The 17,484-nt window shown below is 42.4% G+C and overlaps 1 protein-coding gene across 1 annotated transcript in view; it reads right to left on the bottom strand.

The window, feature by feature from the left end:
• The window catches only part of CPA6 (carboxypeptidase A6), a 370,701-nt gene that overhangs the window by 108,892 nt on the left and 244,325 nt on the right, over window positions 1-17,484 (bottom strand). Inside the window, exon 3 of the mRNA XM_075550660.1 lies at window positions 5,006-5,130. Coding sequence (XP_075406775.1) covers window positions 5,006-5,130 — 125 coding nt within the window. The remainder of the gene's footprint in view (window positions 1-5,005; window positions 5,131-17,484) is intronic.

The raw sequence follows: 17,484 nt of genomic DNA, 5'->3' as shown, positions 1-17,484 counted from the left end.
ACATTTTTAAAAACCTTCTAAAGGTTTCCTGGGTCCGGCAGATAAAAAGCTTTGCTTTCTTATATTATTTCCCCTCAAACTCTGTTGCTTAAATGCTTAAGTTTTATTGAAAGAACATGCAAGGGTCCCTGGTAGTGCTGTGGATTAGGCATTGGCTGCCTTCTAAAAGGTCGGTGGTTCAAAACCACTGGCAACTCACAGGAGTACAATGAAGTTGTCTACTCCCATAAAGATTTTATAGTCTTGGAAATCCTATACTGGGATCTGTGAGTCAGAATTGGCTTGATGGCAGTGGGTGTCTGTGATAAAAGCGCACATAAAGGCATCCTTTAATGCCTTGAAGGCCTGTTGAGGGGCTGCATAGGTAACTTGGTGGTGGCGGTGTCCTTGAGTGGGTTCTGGACCCACAGCAGCCCTATGTACAACAGAACAAAACACGGCCTGGTCTGTGCCATCCTCCCAATCACCGAGTCGGCACCCATTGTTGCAACCACAGTGTCAATCCCTTTACACTGCAGGACGGCCTTCTCCAGGGACTGGTATCTCGTGGGAACATGTCCAAAGTAAACGAAGCAAATGGCCGATGTTCGGGGACACATTCTGACCGTATTGACTTGTTCTTTTGGCAGTGCACGGCGCTTTGCTAGCACCATCTCTTCCTCTGGGGCCTTCCCGATTAGACGTCCATCTTTCACACGAGTGTGAGGTGCTTGAAAATGCCACGTTTTGGATCAAGCACACCTTCATCCTCAAGGTAACATCGTTGATTTTAAATACTTTAAAGAGGTCTTGAGCAGCCGATTAGCCAATGAATGTGCTGTTTGATCTCCTGACTGCTGCTTCCACGAGCATCGATTGTAGATACAAGCAAAATGAAATTCTTGATGACTTCCATCTTTTCTCTGTTTGTCATGATGTTACCTTTTGGTCCAGTTGTGAGGATTTTTGTTTTCTTTACATTGAGTTGCAATCCGTACGGAAGGTTGAAATCCTTGATCTTCATCAGCAAGTGTTTCAAGCCTTCTTCACTTTCAGGAAGCAAGATTGTATTCTGACATCCACTTATTTATTTTTTTATATTTTATTAGGGGCTCATACAATTCTTATCACAATCCATACATATACATACATCAATTGTATAAAGCACATCTGTATACTCTTTGCCCTAATCATTTTCGAAGCACCTGCTCTCCACCTAATCCCCCTGCATCATTCCTCTTTTTTCCCCTCCCTCCCCGCTCCCCCCTCCCCCATGAGCCCCTGACAATCCATAGATTGCTATTTTGTCATATCTTGCCCTATCCGGAGTCTCCCTTCCCCCGCTTCTCTGCCGTCCATCTCCCAGGGAGGAGGTCACATGTGGATCCTTGCAATCGGTTCCCCCTTTCCAACCCACTCACCCTCTACTCTCCAAGTATCGCCCCTCACACCCCTGGTCCTGAAGGTATCATCCACCCTGGATTCCTTGTGCCTCCAGCTCCTATATGCACCAGTGTACAACCTCTGCCCTATCCAGTCCTGCAAGGTAGAATTCGGAAGCTGTGTTCTTCATTGGTACTACATCGCACCCTGACTGACCCATCTCATCTCCTAAACCCCTCTATGAGGGGATCTCCAGTGGCCGACAAATGGGCTTTGGGTCTCCACTCTGCACTTCCCCCTTCATTCACTATGGTATATATATATTGAATGATGCCTTATACCTGCTGACATCCACTTTTATATTTTCTTTTCCTTTCTTTTTAATGACCTTTTGCTTTCTTTCATGTATGATGTTTTTAATGTCATCCCATAAGCTTCTCAGGTCTTCTGTCATGAACGTTCAAAGAGTCAAATCTGTTCTTGATATGGTCTCAAAATTCAGGTGGGATATACTTAAGGTTATATTTTGGCTCTCGTAGCATTTTAAAATTTGAATTCAAGCGGAACCTGAAGCTGAACTTACAAATAAGCAATTACTATCTGTTCCACAGTCAGCCCTTGGCCTGGTTTTAGCTGCAGGTATTGTCTCATCATTGCATCCCACAGATGTAGTCAATGTTATTTCTGTGCATTGTCTGTAGAATCCACGTTTATAGCCACCGTTGGGGTTATTGAAAGAATATTTGTGACGAAGAAGTCCTTGATCTTGCAAAATTCTATCACATGATTTCCAGTTTAATTTCTCTCACCCAGGCCATATTTTAAAATTTCTGTTCTTTCCTCTTTGTTTCCATTTGTTTTGCATTCCAGTCACCAATACTTATCAAGGTATCTTGATTACATGTTCGATCCGTTTGAGATTTGAAGACATTGGGACAATTCTTAAGAACATGAATTTTGGGGTTGATGCATAAATTTGAATAACAGTTGTATTAACTGGATTTCCTTGTATGAGGATAGATATTATCCTATCATGGACAGCATTGTTTTTCAATATATATCGTGAAATGTCTCTTTTGATGATGAATGTGATACCATTTCTCCTGAATCTGTCTTTACCTTTATAATAAACCACAATATTTTCTGATTCAAAATGGCCAGTATCAGTGCATTTCAGCTCAGTAATGTCTATGCTGTCGATAATTATGGGTTCCATTTCATTTTGGGCAAGTTTCAATTTTCCTAGATTGATTCTTTGTACATTTCAAATTCAGGTTATTAATAGATTCTTGTAGCTATTTTTTTGAGTCATGCCCCATCAGCAAATGAAGATCCTGAAAGCTTTACTCTTTTTATTATTAATCATTTTATTGGGGGGCTTTTACAAATCTTATGACAATCCATCATTCAATTGTATTAAGCACACTTGTTCATATGTTGCCATCAACATTTCCAACACATTTTCTTTCTAATTGAGCCCTTGGTATCATCTTCTCTTTTTCCCCCCTTCCCTCATCCCCTTCCAACTCTCGTGAGTCCTTGATCAATTATATATGATTGTTGTTATTTCATAACCTACACTGCCTGTTGTCTCCCTTCAGCAGGCTTTACTCTCGAAGGCCTTATCCATCCATGTCGTTATGTTTGACTGCATATTGAGGGGGCAGCTCTTCTTCAGTCGTATTTTGAGTTCCTTCTAACCTGAGGGGCTCATTTTCTGATACACTTTCTGACAGTGTGCTGCTGCTATTTATGAGGTCTTCAGCATTTGACAATTTTCTTCTGCTACCGAGAAGGCTTTTAATGGCTTATTTCCCTGAAGTGGACAGCCTATTCCTTCTTTGTGTACTTTTCTCAGTCTGGAGGCTTTGCTGAAACCTGCGCACAGGGGGTGGCCCTGCGGATACTTGCAGCAGCAGTGACATAGTTTCTCGCATCATAACAGCATCCACGTCACCACCGTGTGGCAAACTGACAGATAAGTGGTAGATTCAAACCCCAAGATCATTAAAAAAAACATATTTTGAAACACCTTTGGTCCATGAGAGACGTAGATTTTCTTAGAGTGGTGTTGGGAGTGGCACACTTCTTTTGATTGATTCATGATTTCCCTGGGGCCCACAACCAAACCCTCCAAGCAATGGAGTTGATTCTGACACATAGAGGTCCTAGATGGGATTTTTGAGCCCGTAAATCTTTATGGGAGCAAATAGCCTTTCATCTTTCTCTCAAGGATCAGCTGGTGGTTTTGAACAGCTAATCTTGTGATTAGCAGCTCAGTCCTAACCCACAGCACTAGCAGGGTGTGATCATCTGCTTGCTGTTCTTCACCCTTCAAATCGTGACTTTCAAACTGGAAGACAAGGTGGGATGTGTAAACTTTGCAAACTGAGTTGGTAGCTGCCTCCCATGGCTCAAAATAAGGGTGGCGCTTTTGGTGGACAGGTCTTCTTTTCCCGCAAGGAAATAAGCTATTTGTAGAGACTTGTATGAAGTTTGAACTCTAGGATACGGAAAGTACAACTTCGCTCTGTCTTAAGAACCAAGTGAACCTTGTAAATGTCTAAGGGTCCTTGTGCCATCATAGGATCAGAAATGGTCAAGAAAAAGGCAAGTTTGATTAGGGTTGAGATCATTATAAACTGTCAACGTATTTGAGTTACTAAAGATAATTATCAATATATTTCCCCAACCACTACAATCTGTACATTTCTTCTTGCTACTTGAAACCAAACAAAGCAATACGTTTTTCAAAGCCAGTGATCTACACAAAGGTCTCCTTCATTTCCAGTTTAAAGTTGAGATATGTAAACACTAAAATGAAGTGTTCAAAGCTTTAAAATATTCTTAGAGTTGCGCTGTACAGTATTGGCTTGGCAGCATTTCCAGAGTGGACCCAACTCCCAAAACCACTGCCACCGACCTAACCCTGACTCATAGTGACCCTTGAGAAGAGGGTAGAGCTGCCTCACAGGCCTTCAAGCAGAAAGCCTCGTTTTTCTCCCGAGGGGTGGCTGGTGGTCTTCAACTTCTGACTGTTTGGTTGGCAGCCAATGGGTAACCTAAGAACTACTTGGGCTACCAGAAGCTAGGAAAGAGGCATGGGACAATTCTTCCGTCAACCTCAGAAGAAATCATCAGGACCGATGAGGCTCTGATCTTGGAATTCCAGCCTTCAAAAATTAGACACAATACTTTTCTGTTCCTACAAGTCACTCCCGCCTCCTCTTCCCTTAGCCTGAATTGTCCCGTGGCCAGAGAGGTTCTCAGCGAGGTTCTCAACGAGGTTCTCAGGTCTCATCTTTGTCAGCTAGTGGTCTGCTTCCTGCCCCAGAGCTCTCAGGATTTTCTAGGTTTTTCCAGGGTGCTCTCCTGTCTTCACACATTTAAGCCATCAGGCAGCAGTAACAAAATCTGTGTTTCCAAAGATCACTTTATACGAATCGTGTAATGCTATTTCAATAGGATTGCCTCCTCTGCTCATTAAGAAGCAAATCAAAGGCAGAGATTGTGTTTTATTCACCTCAGTGTTCTCAGTACCTCGGACTCAGTCTCAGGAAGTCAATCAATAAATGAAATCAGCTATCACTTATATTTGGATGCATACACATGAATTTTATAGAAATTTAAAAGAAATGCTTACGTGTACTGCATGCTGGCTTGCTGCAAAAAGGCTAACAGTGCTCGGGAAGCATTCTGTGGGATATGGACATCAGTAACCGTTCCCTCTGATATGTAGGAGATGCTGCTGGGCTGCCACAGGTCCACCTGTAGTGCAGGACCAACCTATAAATCAAATTCCATCTAGGTGGGGAAAAATCCATGTCATAATTTCAAACATGCTATCTTGTTTGCATACAGTACCACCAGACACATTTGGGGTTGAGAGTCAATGTTTGCACCTTCAAGTTCAAGTTCCCATTTGGTCTTGAATTTGGCTTCCATATCACATCAAATCCATTTGATTATAAACACAAGTAATTGTTTCAAGACCAGTACATGAAAGCCACACGTTGAAAATGGGATAATTTCATTTTAAGGATAACATAAGTATTATTTAACAACAAATATAGGCAAAACATTAAGAAAGGGAAGGATATATTTCAGTCTGCATCCTGCCACACAAGCACATTGCGATTTGGCGATTTAAAATGGAATGTTCTAGACGCGCTTTCTTCTCACCCAACGTAGGCTTTTTTTAGCTCCTCGTCTTCACGTTTCACATAACTAGAAAGCCCCCCTGAGAGCTCGGAGGGATCTCCTTGGCAGAGTCCTTATAGCACATTGAGCTTCAGTTACTAGCCAACTTCCTCTTTCTAGATATAAGCTCCACAAGGACCAATCATTTGTCCCCTTTGTCCACCACACCATTCCAAGTGCATACAACCTCTGCTAGCAATGGGACTTTGCTGCACGAATGCAGAACTCATGGCGTCATCTATTGCAGCCCGCTCTGTGTCTCATATTTTACAGGATAGCAGGGGCCACATTTGTTCCATTTCTTGTGGTGTCCAGTGCCCTGACCAGTGCTCCCTGACAAGCGACTGGATTCAGATGGGCAGGAAGAGTGCCCTGTCTTTTAGTTAGCACAGTCTGCCTTTCAAGCCCACTGCTCCTGTAGGTGGTCTGTCTTCTCCTGTGCGCTCTGGGGCCCACTCTTACTTGCATTTCCGGTCAGTCCTGTTCCAGAACCACGAACTAGTCAGCCCTCACCAGCTGAAGGCCTAGTTCCTTTATCTTCGTGTAGGGTGTCAGTGTCGGCATGCTGTTAGGGAACTGAGAAGACCCAAGCTCCTTAATGACTCATGGAAACAGACCTCTAATGGTACAATGTAATCTAGGAGAGGAGAGGGACCTTTGTTTGGGGGACAAAGGGTTTACCTGTTTTCTTTGAAGCAGCCCAGTGCTTCAGCATCTCACAGGGCAAATCTGACTCAGCGAATGTGCCAGGCCAACAATCACAGACAACCCGAGGCTGGAAGGACCTGCACGAGGTCCTTTGACCATCTGTCAGCCCTGGGGCAAGGAGATCTCTAGGGCTGCACCAGACTGTCCCCAGTAAAGGAGTCAAAACCACCTCCTTTAAGTCTGCCTCAAGGAGAGCTGACACAATTCGAACTTAAGTCACAGCCCTACGGAAGCAAGTGTGTCAGGCATTTTTCCCCTTAAATTCTTACACTGCAGCACAGTTCCATTTTTTCTGGTTTTGCTCGTCAGAGGGAAATGGCTAGCTTCTTGTCTTTGTAAGTAGAGCTTGTTGGCATCCTTCATTTGTCTTTATATGATAGTTTGCTAGTCCTTGAATCATTTGGGGGCTTGCTTCTAACCCCCCAAATGTAAGACATACAGAATATAATGCTAACAACCTGCTCGTCTTCCCTTAATGCCACTGGAGATGAGGAAACTGTACCGTATTCAGAAGGTAAAAATAATCACATCCCCAGAAATATTATGAAATATCACTCTAGACAAGGAAGCAGACTCCCCCTCCCACCGAGGAGAGCGCATTCTCCACGATGTGCCCTATCCTACAGTGTGGCCTGGACAAGTCTTCTGAGGAAGATGACTTATCAGTCCCGAGGACAACCACCAAAAAAGACTGTGCTAAATTGGGAATTGTATTTTGTGGTGACATTAGGAAACAATGTTAAAAGGAATAGATGGTTTTCCTCTGGTAATATCTTGGAGGGATGGGTGCTTGGATGAGTAATCTGGAGAATACCCAGGTGGCAGGCCACGGTTTACAAAGGTAAAGCAAAAAGCATTGCTACTCAGTTCTAGTTCATTCGGTTCCATGATGGGTTTATTCCAAATAAATGTGTTTAAAGATGTCTTTGTGATTAGTAGATGGCTGCAGGCGAGTTTTCTCAGTGAGTCTTATTAGAGTATCTTATAAAGCAAACCAACAAGGATTCAATCTGTGCCATGGAAAGAAACAATTTTAAGGTTAGAGCTAAGACCAAATTTGTAACACAAGTTTCAGTGGACATCTTCGCAAGTCAGTGGAGCTTGGTAACAAGTTTACGGGAATGCTGTTTCCCATAAAGCAAACTTTTTAGATGAATCATGCACCATAGGAAGGTGAGGAAGACCTCAAAGATGAGGTGTGAGAGAAGTGTCAACCTCCACAAATCAAGAAACTGTGATTAAATTACAGAAACGAAGAACGGGAAACCACGATGGAATTATTACCACTGATGTGAGAGCTACTGAAGTTGGTATTGCACAGGTTTCAGCCCAAACCACGTGAAAATCAGCTAACTTAAAGAACTGATGTTTCTATTAGTCTTTTAAGCAAGACTGAAGCTAATGAAGATGGATTTCTGGAATGAATTGTAGTGGGGGACAAATCTTGGATTTACCAATATGATCTAGAGAGCAAGGGCCAAACAAAGCTGTGCCTTCCTGAAGGCTCTGCTGGACCCGGTAGTTAAATGCAAAGCAGAGAGGTCATCTCAGAGGGTTAGAATGACCATTTTTAGAGATCTTAAAGGGGTGATCTTGAATAATTTTCTAGAAGGTCACAACATAATAATAATAAGCTTATTAGAAAAAAAATTAAAGAACAATTGAATAATACATCAGAGAGAGAAAAGTCAGGGACGTTGCACAGAGGAATTTCTTTTCTATCACGACCACATAGCTGTGCAGGGGCTGTGAATTACTGACTGTGGTGCTTCTAGGCAGTTTCTAACGCCCGCCTTTCCCTGCATGGCTCTGGTAAGAAGGGGAGGGAAGACCCTGATCGGAATTACTTGTGACTGTAAACAGAATTCCCTGGACCACCATCCTGCCATGTAGAAAGGAGCCCTCTGAGAAGCAGGAGGAGGGATCACATTACCAGCAAGAACCACAAGTGGAATGCAGCCACTAGACCAGACCAGTGGTTCTCAACCTGTGGGTCGCGACCCCTAGGGGGGTCGCCCAAGACCATCGGAAAACACGTAAATCTTTCACAATATATAATTACATGTTTTTTTGTAATGAACCACTGCTTTAATTATGTTCATTTTGTAACAATGAAAATACACCCTGCATATCAGATATTTACATTGCAATTCATAATGTTAGCAAAATTGCACTTATAAAGGAGCAATGAAAATAATTTATGGTTGGGGGTCACCACAACACGAGGAGCTGTATGAAAGGGCTGTGGCATGAGGAGGGTTGAGAACCACTCTAGACCCACGATCCATGTGCAGTGAACCTCCTGGATCCTGAAGAGGAGCAGCAGCAGAGCCAGGAATCAGGCATGCAAAAGAGTGGAGGACTTTCCAGACCAGGATCAAGTACAACTGAGTGCTTTTGTGCCAGAGGCTGAGTAGCAGTTTGGAGCCTCTGGGCACTTAGTGGGGAAGCTGGGCTTACCGACTCATGGAAATGGCGCTGAGGGCCTTTGGGCTGAGGCTTGCTGGAGTGGAGTGCCTTCGGGCCCTTCGTGCAGTGATCTGGGCTTGCTGACCCGTGGAGCTGGAGCCGCACACCTGTGGGTTGAGGCTCCCAGCAGAGTGGCAGGTCCCTTTGTGCAGTTCGTAGCAGTTCTGAAAGAACTTTGTAACATGTCCTGATAAACAGCTCAACCTGAGCATTTCTCGCTGACACTGTAACCGGTTCACTTCCTTAAAAAACCCTTTAGTCATGAATTTTATCTGGGGCTTCTTTGTAGCCATTGCAATGGCTCTTAGATCCTAAAGTGAAACAGAGACTATTTAATTAAGGCAACACAGCCTGGCATTCTTTGAGCGTAGCCAGGGCTTTATGGAAATTTCATTGGGAAACTTTGCCCATCTACACTACAGTCCTGATCTTGTCTCTTTGGAGGCCCTTTTGTTCCCCAAAGCCAAAGCACATTAAAAAGGGACACAATGGATTCCCAAACTGCTGTTTTGATGAAGCGTACTGGAGGAGCACAGAATTTGGGGGGGGGGGGCAAGAGTAGGAAGACAGAAGCAGTGTCTTCAAAGGTGTGTAGACCTACATGAGGCATAGAAGAATATGTCAGGAGACAAATAGCTTCGGGTTTTGAATATTTGGTTTAGTAAAGATTTCTCTGATTCTGTAGCAATATATTTGTTTTTCCTTACCTGAACTTATCTAGTTGTCAGTCATCGTTGACTCGATTCCAATTTATAACAATCCCATGTGTGTCAGAATAAAACGTTCCCCCACAGGATTTCCAACTACTGACCATGGTGTTTCTGGGAAGACTCATGGGTCCAACCTTATCTTAGTAGCTGGTCACATAAGCCACCTGCACCACGTAGGAACTCCCCATAACATGACGAGCAGGGACATAAGCTCAGATCTACTTAAGAGTTTGAGACAGTTTAAGGTCATGGTTAGCAGTATGAACTTAAAAATCAGAGAGACCTGGGTTGGAATTCTAGCTCTGTAACGAGTCTCCTGTGATTTTGGATGAACCTTTAATGTTTCTGAATACCAGTTTCCTCATCTATACTCTGAAGATGCAGACAAAATCTATGTTACAGTATTTTCTGGAGGTTACTAGGAAGAAAAAGAAATAAAACACAAGCTTTTAAAGTATGGTGCTGGAAAGAATGTTGAAAGTACCACGGACTGTCTGAGGAGCAAAAATATCCGTCTTGGACGAAGTACAATCAAAATGCTGTTTAGAAGCAAGCATGGAGAGACCTAATCGCACAGACTTTGGACATGTTATAAAGAGAGACCAGTCCCTAGAAAAGGCCATGATGGTTGGTAAGGCAGAAGGTCAGTGAAACAGAGGAAGACTGTCAATCAGATGGGCAAAGTGGCTGCAACACTGAGCTCAAACAAAGCAACCATTGTGAGGTTGGTGCAGGAGGGCAGTGTTTCCTTCTGTCCTACAGAGGGTTGCTATGGGACAACCCACTAATGGCTGCTACGACACAAGAAAGCACATCATAGAAGTCCCGGCACACAATAAGAGCTCAAAACAAACACAGCAAGTGTTTTATTATTTATGGAAGTCATATAAAAAGACAAAAATACAAAAAGGATGCACTAAAGACTAGACATTCACTACATGTGTTTTTGGTTTCAATGACAATTATGGCTAGATTGTCTCCTTATTCAGAAAAATTATATATATATATATATAGATAGATAGAGAGAGAGAGAGAGAGAGAGAGAGAGAGAGAGAGAGAGAGAGAGAATGAGAGCGAGCGAGCAAGCCCTGGAAGTGAGGTTATGAGTTAGGCTGTTTCCACAGGGCTGACAGTCCAAAACCACCAGCAGCTTTGCAGGAGAATGACTAGTAAATAGTTACTATTTCAGAAGCCCACAGAGGTCAGTATGAGTCAGTATTGACTCAATGGCAGTGATATATATATATGTTATTAAAATAATATTAAGATAAACATAAATATTTAATATTGTTTATAGTATATATTATATTAAACAACATTAATATAAAATAAAATAATATTAAACTATTAAAAATAAAGAATGTGAATGAATTTGGGTTTTCCTAGCACACATGCAACTAACTAGATTTGTAGGCATGGCTGAGTTAAGTAGACGTTGGTGTCAGATTCCCTAGGATCAAATTCAGGCTCTTCTCTTAGCAACTGTGTGATTTGGGAATAATTCCTTTAATATTTCTGAGCTGTATTTCATCATTGGTAAGATTAAGATGGAATTGCATAATGACTTCTTTCTAGCTGGCCACTAAAGAGCCTGTGGCTTAGTGGGTCATGCAGGGGCTGCTAAGCACAGTCAGCAGTCTGACCCCCCTTCCCCCCCACCCCGCCCCAGCCCTTCTCCTTAGGAAGGTAAGGCTCTCTGCTCCTGCAGTTTGACAGCCTTAGAAACCCAATAGGGCAGTTTTACATTCTCTTACAGGATCATTGAGTCAGAATAGACTCAGTGGAGGTGTTAGTGGTGTTATTATTGTCATTGAGATTATAGAAAATGTAGTGGTTAAGAACATGTCTTCTAGAACCTGAGATCTTGAGTTTGAATCAATGTCTTCCACTTACTACTTGAGTTTTCTGTGCTTCCATCTCCTTATGTATAACTGGGTTTATTAATAATACTTTCTCATGGTTATTGTGAAGTTTAAATTAATACAGATAAAGCACATAAAAGAATACCTGGCAATAGGGAGGCAGTCATGAAATGATAAGTGATTAAAAATGTAAAATTTTCTTGGCAACTCTAAGGAAATCATGGATCAGTCTGCTACTGTATTGGTGGTTCTTCGGATGCATGTGCTGTGGTTACTTATTGGCTTGGTCAAGTTCACCTGTCTGTGCTTAAGGCTGATTGCACAGCTGGTTCAGGTGTCCTTGGAAGGACTCTTGGTATAATCCTGCAGCCTCGGGGTGTGTTATTTCCTGGAAATATTTTTCTTAGGTGTTCTTTCAACTTGGTAACAGATGGCCAGCTTTCCAGCAGGGAAGAAGATACTTCTGTTTTGTTCCTTTTTATTTCTTATCATTTCAGAGAAGTGTTAGTCAGTCACAAAAGGACAACTCTTGTATGAAACCATTGTCATAAAAAGTCAAGGAAAGGCTTTCACCTAACAGAAACATTCTTTTTTAAAAATCATTTCATTGGGGGTCTTAAAAGCTTGAAGGTGAACAAGCGGCCATCTAGCTCAGAAGCAAAAAAGCCCACATGGAAGAATCACACTGGGCAGTGCGATCACGAGATGCCAAAGGGACCAGGTATAAGGCATCATGCAAAAAAAAAAGATATATGTGTGTATGTATATATGTGTATGTATGTATGTATGTACATATATATGTACACCATATTGAATGAAGGGGGAAGTGCAGAGTGGAGACTCAAGGCCCAAGTGTTGGCCAATGGAGATCCCCTCACAGAGGGGTTCAGGAGAGGAGATGGGTCAATTAGGGTGCGAGGTAGTACCGATGAAGAACACAGCTTTCCCCCAGATCCTGGATGCTTCCTCCCCCCAACTACCATGATCAGAACTCTACCTTGCAGGGCTGGATAGGGCAGAGGTTGTATACTGGTACATATGAGGGCTGGAGGCACAGGGAATCCAGGGTGGATGATACCTTCAGGACCAAGGGTGTGAGGGACGATGCTGGGAGAGTGGAGGGTGAATGGGTTGGAAAGGGGGAACTGATTACAAGGATCCACATGTGACCTTCTCCCTGGGAGAGAGACGGCAGGGAAGGGGGGGAAGGGAGACTCCGGATAGGGCAAGATATAACAAAATAATGATGTATAAATTACCAAGGGCACATGAGGGAGGGGGGAGAGGGGAGGGAGGGGGAAAAAAGAGGACCTGATGCAAAGGGCTTAAGTGGAGAGCAAATGCTTTGAGAATGTTTGGGGCAGGGAATGTATGGATGTGCTTTATAAAATTGATGCATGTATATGTATGGATTGTGATAAGAGTTGTATGAGTCCCTAATAAAATGTAAAAAAAGAAAAGAGGAGAAAAGAAAAGAAAATGATTAGGGCAAAGAATGTACAGATGTGCTTTATACAATTGATGTATGTATATGTATGGACTGTGATAAGAGTTGTATGAGCCCCTAATAAATTGTTTAAAAAAAAAAAGAACAAAACTGATAAAGCATTCTCTAGGGAAAAAAATCATTTCATTGGGGGCTCATAAACTCTTATCACAATCCATATATACATCCATTGTGTAAAGCACATTTGTACATTCATTGCCCTCATCATTCTCAAAACATTTGCTCTCCACTTAAGCTCTTGGCATCAGTTCCTCATTTTCCCCCTCCCTCATGAACCCCTGATAATTTATAAATTATTATTATTTTGTCACATTTTACACTGTTGACATCTCCCTTCACCCACTTTTCTGTTGTCCATCCCCTAGGGAGGAGGTTATATGTAGATCCTTGTAATCGGTTCCCCACTTTCCATACCACCCTTCCTCCTCCCTCCCAGTATTGCCACTCTTAGCAGTGGTCCTGAAGGGATCATCTATCTTGGATTCCTTGTATTTCCAGTTCCTATCTGTACCAGTGTACATCCTCTGGTCTAGCCAGATTTGTAAGGTAGAATTGGGATCATGATAGTGGGGGTGGAGGAAGCATTTAGGAACTAGAGGAAAGTTGTATGTTTCATCATTGCTACACTGTACACTGACTGGCTCGTCTCCTCCCCACGATCATTCTGTAAGGGGATGTCCAATTGCCTACAGATGGGTCTTGGGTCCCCAATCTGCATTTCCTCCTCATTCACAATGATATGATTTTTTTTGTTCTTTGATGCATGATACCTGGTCCCTTCGACACCTCATATTCACACAAGCTGGTGTGTTTCTTCCATGTGGACTTTGTTGCTTCTCAGCTAGATTGCCGCTTGGTTACCTTCAAGCCTTTAAGACCCTAGATGCTATATCTTTTGATTGCCGGGTACCATAAGCTTTCTTCACCACATTTGCTTATGCATCTGCTTTGTCTTCAGTGATTGTGTCGGGAGGGTGAGCATCATGGAATGCCAATTTACTAGAACAATGTATTCTTGCATTGAGGGAGTACTTGAGTGGAGGCCCAATGTCCATCTGCTACCTTAATACTAAGCCTATAAATATATGCACATAGATCTATTTCCCCATCCTCATATAGAAATATATTTACTTCTGTACATGCCTGCATTTAGATCTCTATAAATGCCCTTTGCCTCCTAGCTCTTTCCTCTATTTCCTTTGACTTTCCTCTTGTTCCACTATCATGCTCAGCCTTCATTTGGTTTTCAGTAATTTCTCTCAGTTACATTGCCCTTGATCACGCCCTACCATGCCTCCTACACCCTCCTCACCACTGATTTGGATCACTTGTTGTTCCCTTGTCCCTGGGTTTGTTAACACTACTTTCTTTCCCCCACCTCCCCCTCAACCATGTCCTCCCAGAACCGTTGGTCCCGTTGTTTTCTCTTCCAGATTGTTCATCCAGCCTATCTTATTTAGACAGACCTGTTAAGATAATAACATGCACACAAACAAGAAAGAGCAAAACAAAGCAACAAAAGAAAAGTAAACAACAACAAAACGCATATGACAAAACAACAACAACAAAGATAAGTCTGTAGTTAGTTCAAGGACTATTTATTGACCTTCAGAAATGTTTTCTTCTTGAGTCTGATGGGGTGCCAAGCCCTGACCCCAAAGTCTATTTTTGGTAATCCCTGGGGACTTCATTGCTCTGCTTCCCTTGCTGTTCTGTTTCATACCCTTAGTGTTTTGCCTCGGTGTGGCAGGTTCCTATCGGTGTAATTCCCACACCGTGTCTCTAGTGTTGTCCCCTGTAGGGCTCTGGGCCTGTGAAGGATGTTGTGTCTCATAGTGGGGCCAGTATTCTTTGAAGGCTATCAGGGGAGTGAGGGGAAGGAAGGACAAATCACTAGCTAGAGGGTTAACCCTTAGTAACTTGGGTGAAGAGGAAAGGCAAAAAAAAAAAAAAAAAGATGTTTGGCAATTAATACACAAAATTCTAAAGATTACATGTATGCATATAACCTATGGTGGCTCTTCATTCATAAAATATGCATTTCATGTCAGGCACTGTCAAAAACCAATAGCAACAACCGAAAGCCTGAGATTTTGACAGCAAAAGACAGCAGGAATTTGGCACAGGAAGAAGTAGGGTCAAGCTACCTGATGGAAGCCAGAGAGTACTAAAAAGAAAAAACTCATGTAAACTAGTGAAGGCTGGAATAAAATTAGATCAGTCCAAATGAAAGCATTGCTTAGCAGTGTAGTTCTTAATACATTTAAACACCTTTACTATCTTTAAAAACAGCGACACCTGTGAGAACCGAAGCACAATGGGACCTCCTTGTTTTCCACTTTTTTCCCTAGGGTGCCATCTTAATATTTTCTATTGCTCTTCATTAGTGGAGACGCTCTTCTTTGACCAATTTCTGCTTTAAACACGTTGCTGCTTTTACAGTAATAGAGGTGGACAGCACTAGTCACGAGGTCAGCGTTATTAGGACAAGGCCATGGTTAGTGCTGTTTGCATAGAGTCACTCTGATCCAGAAGGGACTCAACTGCACCTAAAGGTAAGAACAGCAGCACGGAGGCAAAGATGTCGGTTGGGGAATAGGAGTAATCAGCTTTCCTGAAGGGAGGCACCAGAACAAGGACATGGTGTGGTTGTGGGACATTACAAGAGTGTGCTCCTAGCTGATTTGGAGAATTTCAAGGAAAGAGGTTCTTTTATCTGATGTCCATTTAGTGCATCCTGACTTAACTAATACGCATTTCTATTGACAGGACTTCCTGTTTCGAGGTGTTAGAATAAAATTATTGCCGTCCCACAACATATTAATCTCCTAAATCACAAGGAGAACTCTGTGTTCAGTGAAACTAGAAGCTGTGTGTACACCTGAGTAACACAATATGAAGATGAAATGAAGAATCGAAGGATGGTTAATGGCTCACTGATGAGATAGAATTCAAACTTAATTGGCTAGGAATGAGAGGTGGAATATCAATGACAGGGGCTTGACTTCCCAGATTGCAGTCTATGGCTTTCTAAATGGACTGTCCTTCAACAGAAAGCAAACCCCAATCTCACAACTGAACCAGTAAGTCTCATCATGAAAAACAGAGCAAAGATTGAAGTTGTCAAGGATTTCATTTTACTTGGATCAGTGCCCATGTCAGCAGCAGCTCACAGGACACATTGCAATGGGAAAACCTGCTGCAAAGACCTCTTTCAAGTATTAAAAGGGAAAGATGTCACTTTGAGGACAAAGGTAACTGACCTAAGCCACAGTACCCTGCATCACTCCACATGCACGTGTTGCCTCGATGTTTCGCAATATGGAGGTAACAGTCATACTCTGCTGCAAAGACACAATTGGAAAATGCTTAATAACATACAACATTCTATATAAAAGTATAGTTGAGATATCTGTGGTGGCAAAATACCGTATATACTCCAGTGTAAGCCGACCCGAACATCAGCCGAGACGCCTAATTTTACCACAAAAACTGCATTTAAAATGTGCTGGAACAAATGTACAAATGTGCTTGACACAATGAATGTGTGTAAGGATTATGATAAGAGTTGTACAAGTCTCCAATAAAATGATTAAAAAAAAAGACTGTCTAAAAAATGTGCTGAAAACCTTGGCTTATACATGAGTATATATGGTAGTTCTTTCTTTATTGTAGTTTCACAAATCTACACATCAGTAAATGGCATAAAACTATACATGTGTATATACACACATATATTAACAATGTAACTATACAGGCTCTTACATAGTTATATAAGGAGTTCCTGGGAAATGTAAATGATTAAGCATGTGACTCCTAACCCCAAAGACTGGGAGTTCAAACCTTCCTGGGCACAGCGGAAGAAAGGCTTCCAAAGGCTAGAGCCTAGAAAACCCTATGAAGTACGTTTCTACTCAGCAACACAGGGTGTTGCCCTGAGTAGGACCTGACTCGATGGCAACTTGTACAGTTAAATAAGTTGTAACCATTTGAGCAAACTGGATGAAGGGTACGCTGGGCTCGTCTGAACTGTGTTTCCAATGATACTGTTTTCTAGTTTCCTGTGAACCTATATATATTTTCAAATTCAAGATCCAAAATTTCACATCAAATGAAAAGAAATGGGTAGTCTGTGATTTGAATCTTGCTCACTTTCTCTCTGGCTTTTCTCAGCTTTTTGGTTGTGAGATGCCCAGTGGGCAGACATCCCTGGCAAAGGGTTCAGGGCAGTCCTAGGGAAAGGTCAGTGAGGGCTGGAGGCCCTCAGTCCAGTGGTCTGCGAGGACTTGAATCCTGCAACACTGTCACATCTTATGGTGACCGCAGCCCTTGTTGACACTGTAATTGTAGTCTTCTCAGAGACTCAACAAAGGAAGGCCCAGATCCCTGACCCAGAGAAACGGATTGAAATGGCCAAGGGTCTCATTTTATTTGGATCCATAAATATGGCAGATCTGCTACACAAGATCTCTTTAAAATACTAAAGGGCAAAGATGTCACTTTGAGGACTAAGGTGTGCCTGACCCAAGCCACGGTGTTTTCGATTGCCTCATATGCCTGGGAAAACTAGACAGTGAATAAGGAAGACTGAAGAAGACTGGATGCATGGGAACTATGGTGTAGGTGAAGAATATTGAAAATATCATAGACACATGATCAGAGAGAC

This window comes from Tenrec ecaudatus, chromosome 5 (genome assembly GCF_050624435.1).
Source record: "Tenrec ecaudatus isolate mTenEca1 chromosome 5, mTenEca1.hap1, whole genome shotgun sequence".
In the NCBI taxonomy this organism is placed as follows: domain Eukaryota; kingdom Metazoa; phylum Chordata; class Mammalia; order Afrosoricida; family Tenrecidae; genus Tenrec; species Tenrec ecaudatus.
This window is presented reverse-complemented; position numbering and strand designations above follow the sequence as displayed.